Source organism: Scylla paramamosain, chromosome 36, assembly GCF_035594125.1.
Source record: "Scylla paramamosain isolate STU-SP2022 chromosome 36, ASM3559412v1, whole genome shotgun sequence".
Classification (NCBI taxonomy): domain Eukaryota; kingdom Metazoa; phylum Arthropoda; class Malacostraca; order Decapoda; family Portunidae; genus Scylla; species Scylla paramamosain.
The window spans coordinates 13,327,676-13,345,740 of NC_087186.1; the positions used below are offsets into that span (position 1 = coordinate 13,327,676).

General features: G+C 41.2%; 3 protein-coding genes across 4 annotated transcripts; 2 read left to right on the top strand and 1 right to left on the bottom strand.

Moving 5' to 3' along the window:
* Positions 1-63: 63 nt before the first annotated feature.
* Positions 64-8,741, bottom strand: LOC135091018 (vacuolar protein sorting-associated protein 16 homolog). 2 transcript variants are annotated; one of them, XM_063988327.1, is made up of 20 exons: positions 8,585-8,741; positions 8,029-8,218; positions 7,767-7,802; positions 7,427-7,555; positions 7,083-7,227; positions 6,500-6,615; positions 5,893-6,068; positions 5,517-5,679; positions 5,126-5,209; positions 4,651-4,776; positions 4,038-4,143; positions 3,596-3,762; positions 3,306-3,443; positions 2,799-2,960; positions 2,274-2,423; positions 1,875-1,988; positions 1,552-1,685; positions 1,227-1,323; positions 758-861; positions 64-476 (listed from the first exon to the last, which is right to left on the bottom strand). In XM_063988327.1, exons 1-20 carry the CDS (start codon positions 8,632-8,634, stop codon positions 332-334), a joined length of 2,532 nt encoding a protein of 843 aa, XP_063844397.1. In that variant the 5' UTR covers positions 8,635-8,741; the 3' UTR covers positions 64-331. The 2 variants fall into 2 exon arrangements, with proteins under 2 accessions (XP_063844397.1, XP_063844398.1); XM_063988328.1 differs by lacking the exon at positions 7,767-7,802.
* A 384-nt stretch (positions 8,742-9,125) lies between these two features.
* On the top strand, positions 9,126-11,505 carry LOC135091026 (cytochrome c oxidase subunit NDUFA4-like). The gene is made up of 3 exons (XM_063988347.1): positions 9,126-9,285; positions 10,148-10,294; positions 11,027-11,505. Exons 1-3 carry the CDS (start codon positions 9,244-9,246, stop codon positions 11,087-11,089), a joined length of 252 nt encoding a protein of 83 aa, XP_063844417.1. The 5' UTR covers positions 9,126-9,243; the 3' UTR covers positions 11,090-11,505.
* A 1,330-nt stretch (positions 11,506-12,835) lies between these two features.
* Positions 12,836-15,515, top strand: LOC135091025 (uncharacterized). Its single transcript, XM_063988346.1, has 4 exons — positions 12,836-13,077; positions 14,158-14,265; positions 14,690-14,859; positions 15,171-15,515. The coding sequence occupies exons 1-4, from the start codon at positions 12,990-12,992 to the stop codon at positions 15,258-15,260; spliced, it is 456 nt and encodes a 151-aa protein (XP_063844416.1). The 5' UTR covers positions 12,836-12,989; the 3' UTR covers positions 15,261-15,515.
* Positions 15,516-18,065: the final 2,550 nt, after the last annotated feature.

The following is an 18,065-nucleotide window of genomic DNA, read 5'->3' on the forward strand; positions in this document are numbered from 1 at the left end:
TGTGCTGTTTCCATTTATTTGAATATCATTTTGATATTTTACTGAAGGGAAAGATCATGAATATTTTCTTTTCTTTTGTTTATATATTGAGCATCTTGGATGTAAATATCTATATCATTCATATACATATACAGTATTTCAATATAGATCCATAATTGTATAAATTAATACTCTATTCAGGAATGGAGTCTGTAGATGATGAGAGATGATGCTGGTCATGGCAGGGAGAGACATCAGAGTACATGAATGTGACATGAAAAAATGTGGACTGATGAAATGAATGCAAGGAAGGACATGACTAGTGCAAGTGGTGAGAGAGAGCTGTGGTGAACTATGATTTCAGAGATGGATCTGAAAGCAGCTGCTGCAGGCGAGACTGTAGAGCCTGATGCTGGGGCCCACAGGCAGCCAACACTTCTGCCAGGCTGGATGCACTCCTCTGCTCATGTGCTATCTTGGTTGCCTCCTCCAGTAGCCTGAGTGAAAAATTATTTTTGTTTTCATGAACTGTGGGGCTAAAAGTGTGTGTGTGTGTGTCAGAGAGAGAGAGAGAGAGAGAGAGAGAGAGAGAGAGAGAGAGAGAGAGAGAGAGACTTATTACTGACATATTGTAGTGATCTATTTATAAACATACTGTGGCTCTGTGAGCTGTAATGTAAGAGTGAGTGAGAGGGGAGGGATTTAAATGGTAGGCTGTGATATGCAACTTTCTTCTCTCAAAGCTATCTTTTCTCTCTGTGTACTGTGATCCACTCACCCACACTTGATGAGGCAAGACACCTTGTTCTCCTCCTTCACCCTTGAGGCATACTTCTGTGCCTCCAGTTTGTTGCCGGTCTTCAGGCACACCTCTACAAAAGGCTGCAAAAGAAACATTGGGTCACTAATAAAGTTGAGGTAATTATGTAAAAATGCTGTATGTTTAAAATTTAATATCCATTATGTAATGCTTTGTAAATTTATAAGTGTTGTATTTTATACAGTAAAGAAAGGCTAGGAATTACAAACACCTGGCAAGTCCACCAGAGGTCAGCTTCAGTAACTCACTACCAGCTACACAGCAGCTGTCAAGCAGATGCTTGTCACAATTCTTGAGTGAACATGCATGAATGTTATGAACATCCTGGCAATAGACTATTAAGTGTTCATTTACATATCCACCCAGGCTTGGGCAAACTGCTTGGTTGAAGCCCAAATAAAAAATGTTTGCATATCTTTCCACATACCTCAAAACCAATAGGGTTTTTCTTGTTCTTAGCCAGGGCTGCTAATTCATCCCAATGGCCAGCCTGGGCATGAGCCACCACCCTCAGCCACCAATACCTGCACCAAAACGACAGACTGACATCAAACACTTCATAAAGGTCACAAAGGCAAATGAAGCAGACTCTTCTAATAACTGGGGCATTTCACTTTAAAAGATGCACTCTAGCAAACAATAGTCTTATCAATCAAAATGTTCTTTCATCAACTTTGAATATCAATGCCTTATTTGATATGAAAATTTTGTTAATCCAGCTGAGCCCTTAGATAGTTTGGTAGTGCAGTAACCTTTTCTCAGAGATCTTGAATTCTGTCCGTAGTTTCTCAGCCTCCTTGATTTGTCCGTCCAGCAGCAGGTGGTGGATTGTGTCATGGAGGGACTTGTCTGTGTAGGGCTTCTGCTGATTCTCCTCCAGTCGGATCTGAAGAACAACGGCAACCATGACGATGGGAATGACTGATTTGTTATGCTATTTACTGTTGTAGTAAAAAGACTCAACCCATAAGCTATTAACTCGCAACACACACCTGGTTAATATGAGAAAAGATCCTATCAGCTTCTGTAACACTGAAAGTTAATAAGGAAAAAACTCGTATTATCATTACTGTACCTGCCAGCGATACAGCTTGATCTGTTCCTCAGTCATCTGCAGGTGAGTCTCATGCTTGGCCCGTCTGAACAGCTCGGCAGCACCCTGGAGGGCTGCCAGCCTAGTGTCTGCACGCTGGAAGAGAAACAAGTCATTAGTTCACTGGGGGATCATATCAATATTCTTGCCTGGCAAAGAGAGAAATAAGAATAAATACTTAGGGAGTAAAAGGAAGATGAGTGAGAAGAAAAACATGAAGAATTTAATTAAGGAGAGGAGAGATAATGTGTAGACCATTTTGCACATAACCCGTTCACACCCACAAATCAATGTGTAAGTCAGTCTACACTTCATGCACTGATTACTATAAAGGTGACAATAACTCAGGTCACTTGTAAGATCTGAGAATGAGCTACTCACTGAACTGTTATAAGCTTCCTTCACCCTCAGCAGACCCTGTCCCAAGAAGTCATCCTCCTGCACCAGGATGTCCCTCAGCTGCTCAGTGTCCAGGTCTTGACAGCTGCGCATGTGGAGAGCCTGAGCCACTGGGAAGTTGCGGATGAGCATCTGAAACAAACAATTACCATAACAGAATGCATCTATCTATCTACCCATCTACATACCAGGCTGACAGTCGCATAAAGGGTGGCCCAAACAAGGCACCATACATTAGTGCTCTTATCCCCCTTGGCCTCTAATGGAGGAAGGCAGGAAGCCTTGTGAACCACCATACTGCACATTAACGGCCCAGGTGCAGCACAGAGAAGGAAAAACAGAACACTTAAAACAACTAAAAACAGAAGACAAACTAGATTATCAAGCTAAAATAAAATTAATCACCAACATACTTACCAGAACTAGAAAATAATAACTACCATGAAAATATAATAAAAGGAAAACCTACACCAAGATCCATTTAATACTACCCAACCTAAGCCTTACCAAGAAGTCCCCAGAAGAAAGCTTCTGGCGGAGTCGACACAACACAGTGTAGATGAGGTCCGTGTCGCCACTCTGCAGGGCACGTCGCAGGGCTGTCTGGTCCTCGCCGAGCCTCATCAACACCAGCACCTGCTCCTTTGCTCGGCACTCGTACTCAATCAGCTGTTGGCAAGAAGGAAGTAACTGACATATGCTGACTAATTTTGGTGCCATGACTTGAATGCTTGTTGAGGAGGATGAGGTAAAGAATGTTCCTATACTTACGTTATCTTGGAATTATGAGTTTGAATTGGTCAGCCTATGAAAGGAGAAAAGAGGAAAAAAAACTAGAGATTCAAAATACACTATTCTTCTTTCCCTAGCAATTTATAAAGACTCAGTTACCTAGCATATTTCTTCTCCCTATGATCTAAAAATAATAATAACCTTTCTTTCACTGACTCAATTAATTAGCAATTAAACTTTCAGACTCTCCCCAATGATAAGTCTATGAGTCCAGCACCTCACCTTGATAGCCAACTGTTTCCTTCCAGCCTGATCAGCTCGGTTGGCTATGTCTGTGTAAGATATGCCTGGTGTGTACCCGAGTTTACTATTGATCTCCTTGGCTATGTGTTCATCACTCTTCTGAGATGGCTGCAGCACCTGGGGGAAGAACAGTAGTGGTGGTGAAGGGCTAATTCCTCAGTTGACCAATGCTCAGAAAATTTATTGATCCTTGTTGACTACTGGTGTGTGGAATCCTATCATGGCCAACCTACTACAGCTATATGACACGTGAGTGTTTGTTCCCCTACCTTGAAGCAAGCCCAGTGAGCGAGGATCCTTGAGGTGCCATCAGTCTCAGGGATCTTGAGGAAGTTGGCAATCTCCAGTGCCAGAGGGAAGAAGCGTCGGTGGACCAATCTATCAAGCAGCACAGGTAGGGTGAGGTGCTCCATCTGACTCCAAGTGAGGGGGAGGCCTGTGGGAGGCTTACCATTAGCAGGAGCAGGAGATGCAAGATTAAAGGCAAGACAGAACCAGGGCAGAGGAAAGGGAGATGCAAGATTTGAAAGAGTGCAAGGGAACCAGATGCAAGGTTAAAGGAAGGGCAGGATGAAGGCAGAGGAAGGTGCAAGATTTGAAAGAATGAGAGAAGCACATGCAAGACTAGAGGTAGGGCAGGATTAGGGAAGATGAAAAGATACAATAACTAGAGGCCAAACGCAAGTAAACCAGAACAATCCCTTCACTCACCCACTCTATGATCCCGCACAGCATTCAGGACCCTCAGTGTGAAAATGGTCTTCTTGCAGGGCTCTGGGTTCATTTCAGGGATGAAGCTCTTCCCAAACAGTGCTGCCTGCAGGAGTGATAAAAGTCTGTACTATGTTAGGAGGACACAGAACAATTTTGTTATCATAAACATCATGAGAGAGAATGAAATGTCCCCCAGTATCCAACAACATGAAATGAATGAAGTTCTTGGGAGCAAGTGCAACAGAAAAATGGAAAAGAAAACAAAAAATGGATTCACCCAAATATCCTAATGAAAATTATAGGGGGAAAGGAGAATGAGGAGGATAATACCAAAACACACCTGCTCAATTATGATGATGATCTGAAGAGCAAGTATGAAAGAGATGGCAAGACAAGAAGGAATATGGTGACAGTCAAGAGAACAAATAAAACATGAGCAAAATAAAAAGAAAAAGCAGATAAGGAAGAGCACAATGAAGACCTGAGGAGAAAAAAACAGAGAGAGAGAGAGAGAGAGAGAGAGAGAGAGAGAGAGAGAGAGAGAGAGAGAGAGAGAGAGAGAGAGAGAGAGAGAGAGAGAGAGAGAGAGAGAGAGAGAGACTTGACTTACCCTTAGGAGCATCTTCTGTGCCTGTGGTTGGTACTGATGCTGGGCTGCCTGGAGACACTGGTTCACTGCCTCCTCCATTGAGTCCTTGATCATGTCCAGGCAGTCGTTGGCCTGAGTGCTCCTCTCCTGATGAGAAAAGTAGTGTTTGTATTATGTGATGATTCTCAGAAGAAGAGCATGATTTTTTTATTTTTCAGCATTTCCTCTTCATACACCATGCTGTATATGTTAAGTGATACACAAGAAATAAAATACATGCCAGAACTTGCAAAATACAGCACAAACTACATAAATGACTGATAAAATGTTACATGGGTACACTAGAGTATAAATTACACAAATTAAATGATGGAACTCTCCGGCATCCTCATTTATCCCTACTGCTTATAGGTAAATGCCTAGAATGCATCCCATATTGTGCTTCAACAAGTGTCCAGGAAGCAGGATGACTGCAAACTGTGATAAGAACACCTGCCTGGAATCGCTTTGAGGCGTCCAACAACAGGGCGCCCGGGGCCATGGAACCAATGCCCAGTGTGTCCACCACCACCTGAGGAACCTGAAAAGCACATTGGCACACTTGCACAATTATGTGTATAAGCTAATTAAAATTTATATTCAATTTATACATTTCTGAAGCTGGATAACAGCAACCTGCAACTATGGAAAGTGACTTGGACTGAGCATACTACAATCCAAAGCTTTTCAAAAGTGAGTGCAATGAATAATTTAGTACACAATTCTTTTCATCTTCGTCATCAAAACATGTACCTATAAAAGTTACACAACACAAAAATGAGCTGGAATCTTCTTCATATCTCATTAAAACTCAGAAAAGCAATTACCACACAAGGAGTTCAGCTCACCTTCTGCAGCAGGTCATGGCAGGTGCTGCCCACAACTCTCACCCCATCAGCCTCCTGAGCCAGGTGGGAGGAGGAGTCTAGGTAGTAACTGGTGGCTTCCCCATTGACACTCACCACCTCCAGTGTTACTTCCCACAGCAGCACAACTGCTCCTGTGCCACACCTGTACAAGATGAAATGTCTGATTAATACAATATTCACTTTTAAACAGCACTCTGAGACGGGATAGTATTTTTATTAATTCTACCTACGTTGCTTCTTGTGAAAATATCAACAATTTATTTGTACATCACATGCTAGTTTCCAGTGAGTCCCTTCAGTAGTATTCATCCACAACCAAGAAAACATAAAAGATCAACACCACACCACCACACACCACGCCAGCTGCCTCGGCTTGACCTGACTCTTGGCGTCGTACTCGCAATACTTGATCCGGATGTCTGAGGAGCCGATCCACAGCTTGCCGGAGTCTGAGAGGAGGGCAATGTGGCGGGAGTTGGAGGACACGGCCATTTCCACCACACTTCCTCCAGGCTCATTCCACTGTGGGTACTGCAGGGATGGAGTGTTAACAATATTGGTATCATGTCTGTCTTTGTCATCATCTTTGGGAACTAAATATATGATGAATTTCAGGTATATCAGGGAAAAATAAAAACAAATCCATTTTAGGTGAAGGATGATGAAGTTTTGAGGCTAAGATTAGTTATATGGATGAAGTTAAGGCTTGTAAGGTTATGATTAAACACACACACACACACACACACACACACACACACACACACACACACACACACACACACACACACACACACACACACACACACACACAAGAGCAATAAATCAGTCAAATACAGTACTGCAAGAAATCAAGACTTCAAAGGACATTTATAGCTCTGAAGAAATATATGAATTAATACCGAAAAACAGAAAACACCAAGCTTGACTCGGTCCTGTAAGAACACACACACACACACACACACCAGTGCCTGGGGTCGTTCATCAATGTGGTTGAGCAGCAGCAGGTCCCGTCCTTGGCTCACCAGCACATTTGAGTGGCGTTCCTCCCGCACCACACACCAGCAATTCACAGTGCCTCCTGCAATGATGATAGAAGGGTTCCTGGTTAAAATAGTCATGTACTGGGTTTAATTCCACGACCTGCAATCATGTACTGGGTTTAATTCCAGGATCTGTAAACAATCTCCATGCAAGACATGACACTATATATTTCTGTTAGATCTGAGGATGATATTCAAAGAAAATGCTAAATTCTGTGGAAATGAGTTTGCCATGTCACTCTGACCGTCAATGTACTTCCTTGAACGATCTGCTTTTTGTACCTCAGAAATTCAACACAAAAAAGATGGGAACAGTGACTTTAAACCTGAAGTGGGGTTACAAGGAATGGGGGTAACACAAGAAGATGCAAAGGATGAGAAAAGCAGACTTGAGCATGGCCTCAACATAACACTAAGAAGATGGTATAAGAGGCAGGGGAGGATGAAGAATGAGTAAGTCAGTAAAAAGATCCATAATCACTGGTTGCTGAGAGGCACAACACACCTGGGAGGTCTGGGTACTTCCTGGTCTTGGGTTCGTGGATGTTGTTCACCATGAAGATCCTGTTGGACTTGGTGAGCACCGCCACGCCTGTCTCCCTGTAGCTGGTGAATACCTGGGAACTCTGGATGTGGGTGTCCTTTGCCTCCTACACCACAGAGCACGCTAGGTTAGTAATGTCTGAGTGGTCTGGTACTGAACACTGACATACACAGGAAGTATAATACATCGCTTTCCTTCTTAAAATTTATATGCTTCATTTAAAATAACACTTCATACAATGCCACACTATTCTCTGCCCAATCCCTGACAAAGTAATGGTGGGTGTTGCTGCCTCACTGCCTCACCTGTCCCATGTTGAAGGTGTGCTGGTAGTTGCCGAACATGTCATACAGCAGCACGGCGCCGTCCTCCTGCACACACACCAGGTCCTCGCCTCTAGACCAGCCCAGCGTCAGCAGGAACCCACTCGTCCACTTTATCAAGAAGGATAAGGGCACCACTGAATGACACTAGTACATCACAAAATAATTATGTGATTGCTTAGTTTTGGAATGAATTTCTAGGTGCTTTGTATTGTTCTTGTTGGCTGAGACTGAAGGTACATAAGTTCTGCCCATGCTTGACACGAAAGAGGATATAGAATGAATATAGTCAGTATTTCAATATAATGAGTGCTATTGTTACCTTTTTGTCTACAAAGTAAACTGCTGATGGGTCAATCTGGCATAAATATAATCCTTAATTACAAACAGGTAAAAGCTAAGAACTTACATAGGCAAATGGAAGGGGAAAAAAAAACATATAAAACAAGTAATTTCACCATGAAGAAAAAGACTGGTCTCAAAATTGGGAAACACACAAGATATTACAGCAGTGATACAGCACAGTACAGCGATACACACACCGGCATTGTGTCAATACTGAGAGGCTCCACCAGATGCTGTACCTTGAAAGAGGATATTTTCTTCCCGGAGGAGCTGAAGATGAAGATGAGCGGCTTCCCGGTCTGGTGGGTCTTGGTGAACCTGCTCTCGTCGCGGGTGAGCGCCAGCGGCCCGCCATAGGGTGCAGAGGCCACCATGAAATCTGCCAGGTTGATTCCTCCCCCCCAGTCCATGCTGTACACCTCATGTTTCCTGGAGGGGCAAGGCATCACCATCACCACCACCACCATCGCTACGGCAAGACATTACCATCACCACCACTGAGTTGGTCGAGATGACGGTCCGAGCTGGTATTTCAGAATGGACGAATTGAAACTATCCCGCCATTCAGACATCCTACAGTGACAGCCAAGTATGTAAATAGTCAGCTACATCCTAATGTAACCAACCCTCAGGTGACAGCCAGATTAACACTAAAGTGGGCGGTGACCGATTAACCTTCCCTCCCTCCTGCAGCCTCTTACACCCTTAAAGTACCATAGACGTGAAACAAATAGACTCATTACCCTCACCTACATAAGCCAAGAATTATAAAGTAAAGTAAAGTTGTATATTTACCGGTAAAATACATCGTCCCCGAGCTGCGTCCAGTCTGAGATCAGCGCCATGTCTGCATGAGTGGCAGGACTGTCTTGTAACGGGTACTGTTCTCTATTTTTACATTTTTTTTAAACTATATCCAGTTTTGCGGCTTTTTTATGGTATGAAAAATATGTTCTTTGATAAATTGATAGGGAGATTCAATAGTGTTCGTTATAAGAAAACATGATTGTTAATAAGAAAGGGAGGAGGAGATATTATGGCAAAAATAATCGAGGAGAGAAAAAAAAAATGGTTCTGGTTTCATTTACTTCTTGGAGAAATAAAGAAGCTTGCATGGTACGATGGTTGGTATCGTTATATGACATACATCAATAAATAGGAGTAGAATCAATAAAAAAAATAACAAGAGAAACCACTGAACCATATATATTGACTTACACATATTCTTCTGACTTCCGTTGATTTTTATAAAGTTTCAAGCCCTCATATTCTCAATTAATTCATTTCTAGTCTATATCTATTGACAAGTTTCTCTTACTCACATTTACACATTCCCTTTCTCGATCACTCCCGCCGGGCCGAGTCTTGGTCTGAGGCACCGATCAGCTGGTCTCGCCATTTTCTCCTGTCCGGCTATTGCATCATTTGTGTCGCCCCAGAAAAACACCGCCAACATGCAGGGCCTCTCCTTTTCCAGCTTGAAGAAACACCCCTCCGTGAGTATACGAGTGCCTCCCTGGTGTGCATGGAAGGTTTAAAGTTGAATATTTGCGTGAAATCGGTGATAAGATACGGGCCGGGTAAAAGTCTGTGAAGGTCGTGAGTCTGCGCCATAATGTTTACCTTTGAGTGCACGTCTTTCTGTTTATTGCTGTTCCTTATTCCTCCTGTTGCCTGGGCTGTATGATGAAGCTCGTGTTGATAGGGAAATGAGGGCTGTCTGCAGGTTAAGTTTAGTTATATGTAGTAAATAAGGGAAAGGTTAGGATAGGTCAGGTAATTTTCTGCGTTGTGGGTCATGTTGCTGTTATCTCGGTAAAGTGTCATTGCTACTATTGGCACTGTGTACTGAAGTGGGCATTGTGCAGTGACGCCACCTGACACCACGTACCCCCGCAGTGGTGTCTCGTGTCAATAACCTTATTTTATTGCAATATTTTGTAACTACTCCATAATGCCTCACGTATATTTTCGTTATTTAAATGTGCAGGAGTGTTACGAGGATAGAGTGGCTCAGATTGCAATTGTTTGTTAATTCCAAAAGATTATGGATCCAAACCATTTTTGTTTATTTATTTTATTTTTTCACCGTCTGTTAGGAACATTTATACAGCTGCTGTAGTTTGCAAACCACTTAGATATTCCAGGTTTGTATTACTATGCTAGATAAAATGAAAATAATTGTAGCTACAGTGATTTTTACATGACACAATTGTGTATGTGAATAATTTGTGTACGATATTAAATTTGTTTGGTTTGAAAAGAGTACAAGTTAGATTAACATGGTACAAAGTATTTAGTCATGCTTGATTATGGAGTCTCTTTAAATATTACCTTTCTTACCACCTCCACCTGCAGCTCATCCCCTTGTATGTGTGCCTGGGTGCTGGCGTTGCCATGTCGTTCTTCTACACACTGCGGTTGGCCACCAGGAACCCTGACGTCACCTGGAGGCACGTGGCCAACCCTGAGCCCCAGAAGGAGTGGTCAGACAAGCAGTACAAGGTGAGTAAAGAATAATATGTTATGTTTGGTGGAGGAAAGGGAAAGAGGAAAGTTTGGTGGAGGAAAGAAAGCCTTAACTGTTTCTTTTTGGCAGTATGTGTTTCAGGTTTCAAGTAGACCTACTTAGGCTGTTTTCAATATGCACTCTGATTGGTTAGGTATTGAATCCTGCTTATCGCCATTTCCCAGACTTTATTAACCTAAACTTCTAAAAGAAAGACTGTCTCCTATGGCCACTTAAGAGATTGTTGACCATGACCTCTACAAGCCCTTGAGAGACCCTACTTCATGACCCCTTGATGAGGTTATTAAACTGGTGGTGAGGATTTCAGTCCGATATTACCAGTCAAATCTTACCCATTTAATTAAGGACCAATTATGAGCTTTGTATTACCAGCTGAAAAAGTCTGTGGTAAGAGTGAGAGTCTTTTCATGTGTGGGTTTATTATTACTGTAATGTTCAGCAGGTGATTCATGCATACCAGACTGTTTGACCATAGACATTACAATAATTTATCCTTTTCTAAGATTTATAATGTCAGTATGTATTTCATCTACAAAATTTAGTACACTTGTGCCTTCGCTGATCAGGTGCCACATGACCTCATTATTGCAGCATCATGTAACTTAATCTCCTGTCACTATCATGATTCATCATTGTATTTTTTATCCTTAAGAGAAGAGAATTGCTGATTTACCAGTGATAATGTGAATTATTTTCTTTGTATACAGTTCTACTCCCCAGTCCGTGACTACGAAACTTACAGGGCCCCCGTCCCCAAGTATGAAGAGTAAGGTGCTGGTGGACCTAAGTGCTTCTCCTCTTAAATTATCCAAAGGAAAGTGTAGGTTTTAGTGTGGGTGAAATATCACGTTTTTATATGTTGTACCTGGAGATTTTATTTTTTTGGCGGAGGAGAGAGGGATGCAGAGTATGAAGTACTTGTTACTGCAATGTGAACCGACAATAATATCTTATTTGCTGTAATGTGAACCGACAATAATACTTTGTTTGCTGCAATGTGAGCTGACAATAATTATTTAGTAGTGAATGCCAACATGTTTGGCTACACCTTTTATTCACCACTCACTTGTACAGAATACTGAAGTGTGGGGGAGGAACAACACCCGCCTCCCTTCAGACACTTTAGCATTCCTCGTGTACAGTTAAGTTGTATAAAATATGTGGATAAAATAAAAAAGACAATGTAGCTTTGTTTCCTTTTCATCACCATATGTGTACGAACCTGGGTGGGTTTGTGCTGGGGTTTCAGTGTGGTCCATGGTTTACTCAGTTGACAGGATGTAGCAAAACCCATTTAGTTGAGGCTCAGACAGGTGTGTTCTGTGGGAATAAGTAGATTGTCATTGTATGTTCTAGCGTCAACAAACAGACTGGTGAAGTGTGGTACAGGTGGCTGGGTGGCAGATATGTAAGATTATCATAACTTGTTTAATTCTCTCTCTCTCTCTCTCTCTCTCTCTCTCTCTCTCTCTCTCTCTCTCTCTCTCTCTCTCTCTCTCTCTCTCTCTCTCAATAACTTGAAAGATGGACCACACACCATTCACACGTAGCTCCGTCAGCCCCCTGTAGAAAGGGACAGTTTTGTGGACCACTATTGCCTCCCGCAACAATAATAATAGTAAAAAGGAAATGAAGCTTGTTCGTCTGGCAAACTACCTTTCAAACGTAAGTCTCCTGTAGAAAGCCTGGATCAGCTGTTTTGTGAAAGTCAACGGAAAAATCACTGCCAAGTAAAAAAAAAAAAAAAAAGATCGATAACATTGACTAATCCCATTAAAGAGAAAAAATGGGGAATTACTTGAGTCACCCTTGAAACACTGACGTTTTCTGCGGAGAATATGTCTGGGTAACTATGTAAAAGTCTACGGTAGTCGCACTTCCTGGAGTTAAAATCAACTGAAAATCCCAATGCTACTCCCGTGAGGTGATGAAAGCCTGCCGAGCAATGCCTCGGTCCATGCAGCAACTTTAACACTCACTTAGCATGGCGTCATATAATCACTGGTAGAACTGCTGGTAACAGAACGATAAAAAAGGAATATTTTTCTCAAATAATGTGGCAGATGAATGGAATACTCAGTAATCAGATGTTGTTAGTGCCAAGATATTAGGAAGCTTTTAAAAGGAGAGAGAGAGAGAGAGAGAGAGAGAGAGAGAGAGAGAGAGAGAGAGAGAGAGATTTCCTGGAAGGTCAAGTTGTAATCCTTCTCGATGACGGAAGTAAGGAAGAAGCGAGCGTAGCACTTCCTCCTGTTCCTCCACCTCTTCCTCCTCCTTCACTATCCCTCCCTTCCTCCCCTCCCCACTACCCTTCTCCCAAGCACACATATCTCACACACACCACTCTAAAAAAATAAATAAACAAAAAAAAGAACTAAGAACGAATCGAGAGAAATATGCTAAAAACACAAGAATTCAAGGTTTGGGGCGAGGACAGTTGCCAGCTGAGGAATTTTCAAGAGCGCGTGGGGAAGCTGAGTAGCGGAAACGACCTGGCGGACTAGCTGGCTTGTGGTCTTTGAAAAGTAACATATATTAACGGTAGCGGAAGCCAGGCAGCTCATTCCACACGTTGCAGCGAAGGAGAGAGGACCTTTGGGATCTTAATTCTTGACTCCTCTCACTCGTAACCCCTTCAGTATCTATATTCACGAGTGCAAGCTTTTCATAATGGCTTCTTATTCTGTTCTTTTTATTGTTTGTTTGGCCATCGTTCCACTCCAAGCTGTCACTGTTCCCTTCACGAGCTGCAATACAGGTAAGGGTGTTTTGATTAACCAGGCAGTGTAGTAAATGTTATTTTTCTTCATATTAGTAGCTTGACATGTTTGAGTGAAAAGTTGTTTCGTCTGCGGCTGGTTTATTTATTTATTGATTTATTGCGTCTTTTTATGTATGTTTTGTAGTTTGTGGTCATTATTAGTGTTTTGTTGTGCAGTGAGGAGAACAGGTTATTTATAAGACTGTTTTGTTAGAGGATAAAGATACACAGACAAACAGACAAACAGACAGACAGAAAAAACAGAAAAAAAAGTATCAATAAAAAAAAGTTGCTACTACTACTACTACTACTACTACTACTACTACTACAAGACATAAGAAGAAGAAGAAGAAGAAGAACTGATTAACCCTTTGACCTTGCGCATGTGAACCTTACTGGGCAGCGAGGAGAAAGAGGAGTCAGGAAGAGGAAGAACACGAGAGAGGAGTGACCTAAGATGAATCGAGTCAGGAAGTTAGAAAGAGGAAGGGCTCGGTGATATAATGGCGAGGACGGGAGGAGGTGGAGGGAGTGAAGGAAAGATGAAAAGGGACGAGTGGTGAGGGGAAGGAAAGAAGGAAGAAGGAAGTAGATGGTATAAAGGAGAGGTTATGAGGGGAGGAAGAAAAGGAGGAGGAGGAGGAAGAGTAAGAGTGAGATAAAGATGGGATATAGATATGAACTAAATTTATTAATTAGCCAAATGAATGACGTATTTTCTAACAAACTATCGAACTAAGTAACCATCTATATGTATGTATGTATGTATGTATGTATGTATGTATGTATCTAACCGTCTAACTAACTAATTGACTGACCGACTGACTAATTAACGTACTAAATTGCCAACCTCTGTCCACTTTCCTTTTGCAAATGTATAATTAGTTAACTTATAAGCAATCTAACATGACATACTTTCAAATTCATTCATTAAATAACTAACACTTCTTTGCCAACCTTATTCAATCTCCTTTAAACATACAGAACTAAAATACATAAATAAAAGTCTTAATAATGATCCAGCTGACGTAATAATTTCCTTACTGCCTAATTGAACTCTCCTTTTCCCTTCTACAGGTGACCCCGTACCGGCCACTGTCAGAATGAACTGCTCCAGTCTCCTAACAGACACGTGCGTGCTGAAGAAGGGACACACGTACCTTCTTCAGGCGGAGTTTGTGCCTCGTAAGTTATTGAGCATTTAAAAGTGTGTTCGATAGTTGTGATGGTTATGTACGATAGTTATGATAGTCAGTGGTTGTGGTGGTAAGCGTCTTTTTATTTTCTTTGCTTGTTTTTTCATCGTAATCTTATCAATACTAGTTATATGACTGGTTGGTTTATTGTTATTATTATTATTATTATAATTATTATTATTATTATTATTATTATTATTATTATTATTATTATTATTATATCATTTGCGTACTCTAATGCTCAACATCTGTCCTTTTCTTGTTTTCAGTCTATTTGCACTTTATATTTATCTACTCATCGTTTCTATTCACTGGTAACATTTATCTACCAATCAACCTTTCCATCAATCAATCTATCTATCTGTTTATACTTTTGCCTTTCGATACTCAACACCTCTCCATTCCTTCTGCAGAGTCTCCGTCAGTAGATGTGGAGAGTTCGGTGGCGTGGAGATCCTGGGTGGAGATGCCTTTGCCTGGCCAGGACTCCGAGGCGTGTAAGGGGCGCCTGCCTTGTCCTCTCACTGCAGGGACCCCCGTTACCTTCACCTACCCCCTGCACATTGAAAACTTCTGGATGAGGGTAAGGAACGGTGGTGGTAGTGGCGGTGGTGGTAGTGGTAGTAGAAGGAGTTGAGGAGTTGCTGTGGTAGTAGTAGTAGTAGTGGTGGTGGTGGTTATAAGATGGAATATTGAAATTCTCTCTCTCTCTCTCTCTCTCTCTCTCTCTCTCTCTCTCTCTCTCTCTCTCTCTCTCTCTCTCTCTCTCTCTCTCTCTCTCTCTCTCGCTAAGTGGCATACATCAATATTGTTATTCAGGTTACACCAATTCTAACTTAATTTGTATGTGTGTGTGTGTGTGTGTGTGTGTGTGTGTGTGTGTGTGTATTACAGAGGCGGTATCCAATGGTGTGGAAACTTGAAGATGATGACACAGACAGCATCATCCTCTGCTTCAACATCAAGACTTTCATCACATCGTAGAGAAAACACCGAGGACTAAACATTATTATCACCACCATCATCACATTGATTTCCATTTGTATTCATCATAATCTATGTATACATTTTATTACTATTACAAATTTAATCTTCATCCTCATTATCATTCGTATCTAAGTTTTTTTTTTTTTAATCGTATTGTATTGTTTCTGCTACTAATAATTTCACACTACGAATATTATACCTGTAATGTATACGATCAGTTATTTCTATTAAAATATACAAAAAAAATTAAAAGGTGTTATAATTTCCTGTATAATGAGTGATTAAAAGGGTTGTGTCATTATATAAACATGATATAAAAGGGTTTAATTGATTTTATACATTGCGAATCTGCTTTGAGGTTACGCAGTGTCGGATCAAGACTTCGAAACCCCAACTCTGAGGAAACGAGGAATCTAATACAGACTTTGGCGAAGGAGAAATATTATGGATAAGGAGATAGAGAACTAGAAGGAGATCTGAAAAACACACACACGAGAGAGAGAGAGAGAGAGAGAGAGAGAGAGAGAGAGAGAGAGAGAGAGAGAGAGAGAGAGAGAGAGAGAGAATGGAAATAGAAACTTAGAGGGATAAAGGGGCTATATTCTGAAACATCTCTGAATCTGCGCCGCATCACTACATTCAAAAGGCTCTAGTTGAAGTTACAAGGGTGTTTTTACGGTTCTAGTGACAGATTAACAAGATTTCTACACTACTAATAGGAGAAAGACTCTTGAGAACTCGGTTAAGCATCTCTGTGGCATTCGAAAATAGACGTGGTGTGAAAGTAAAGCGCTTTAGCACAGTGACCCTGAACTGGAGGCCCACCAACGAATATCACCACTACACGTTATGAGTACAACAGAAGATTACCCGCATTGCTACCGTGGATCTTGTTGTTGGCATACGGTGAGGTATTCTTTAAGTTTTCATCCATCTGTAACCGATGAAGCAAGGGATCGAACTCTAAAAGGTTTCATCCTCGTAATGTGTTAAATAGCAAGTACTGTAGTAAATTTAAAAGGATCCAGTGGCAGTCAGTGGGTTTTTCTTTCAGTTTCCAAGACTATTGAAGTTTATTTTTTTGTATTGTGTTAGCTGTGGTATGCAGGATGTAGTGTGTGTGTGTGTGTGTGTGTGTGTGTGTGTAAGGGCACGCCTAAGGCAACTAAAAAATAGAAAAAAATACAAAAAATGAAAAGTCCCACTGAGGTGCCGTCCCTTAGGAGATCAGGCGTTTTTTTTACTTCTTTCTCTTTTCTTTTTCAGATTCTTCTTAGTTGAAAGTAGAATACCAGTTAGAAAAACAACATCATCAACAACAACAATGACTAAACCAACCTAAACGAACGGTAAAGGATACAACAATGACCTCACCCTCAGTGTCTCGGCTTATTATTCTCCCCAACACAGCCCGACATCCCAGCCCCCACACAAACATCCCTTTCAGTGTACTACTCAGAACTCATATTCGTAAACATCCTGTACTCAGACAGGAATTACTTTCGAGGACCTCATAAAACTGTATTTTTAAACCTTTCACTCGCTAGTTTGAAAGGCCTCACAAAACCGTATTCGTAAACTTTCAAGGCCTTCACGGAATCTTATGGGTGCCATAAGACAAGAGGGTGAATGTTTTTGACTATAACCCGAATCATAGAAACACCCTTGAAAACACAAGCAACTTCCCCTAGAGCAGTCTTTTAGGTATCATTCTCACTAATGACAAAAGTAGAACCATATAAACATCTTTGAAAACCCTGATAACTTACACTAGGGTCTATAAATATTTAACCATCACTAGAATAACGGAAACACCCTTGAAAACACCAGCAGCTTCCACTAGAACACTCTTATAGGTAACATTCTCACTAATAACAAGAGGATGAATGTTTTAATTATCATTTGAACCATAGAAACACCCTTGAAAACCCTGATAACTTACACTAGAGCCTGCAAATGTTTAACCATCACTAGAATCATAGAAACGCCCTTGAAAACAATATCATCTTTCATTAGGGCACTCTTATGTGTTATACTGCCTAATGACAAGATGTTGAATGTTTTAATTATTACTAGAACTGCAGAAACACCTTTGAAAATCCCCGACAACTTCCACAAGAGTCTGTAAATATTTGACTGCCACTAGAACCATAGGAACACTTGAAAATGCTGATAATTTTTACTAGAACTTTCTTTGTAGGCGTATTACTCACTGATGACGAAAGGGTAAGTGTTAAACTGTTACTAGAATCATACAAACATCCTTGAAAACTCGGAAACTTCCACTATAGCCTGATAAAACCAGTCAAAATAAGGTTCAAGAGCATGGTCAGACTTACGCAATGTTACTCTTGTTTCTCTTTCTCTTTGGACAGTAGGGTATTGCTAGTTATAAATTCAGCACGTGTTATATTTATCCATCTATAGCGGTGCAGTGTTAAAAGTTCAATCAGATATTCTTTACTAACTGGTGTGATTAGTGAGAGGAATATACCAAAACGACTCTCTTTTTCTCTCTCTCTGGACCATTTTCTCAAGCACTTTTGCGCCGCACCTTCATTATTTTCAAAAAGTTCTAATAATTAAGGCTTCACGGATTTTTAAGGGTGTTTTTACAGATTGACAGATTGACAAAATTCCTGCAGTATTAACAGGAGAAATACTCTTGAGAACCCGGCTAATCATCTCTGCGGCCTTTTAAAAATAGTCGTGGTGAGGGAGCAAAGCGTTTCAGAATACTGACCATCTCCTTCCCCCTCTCTCTCTGGTACAGGAAACATTCATTACTCATAGAATTGTCAC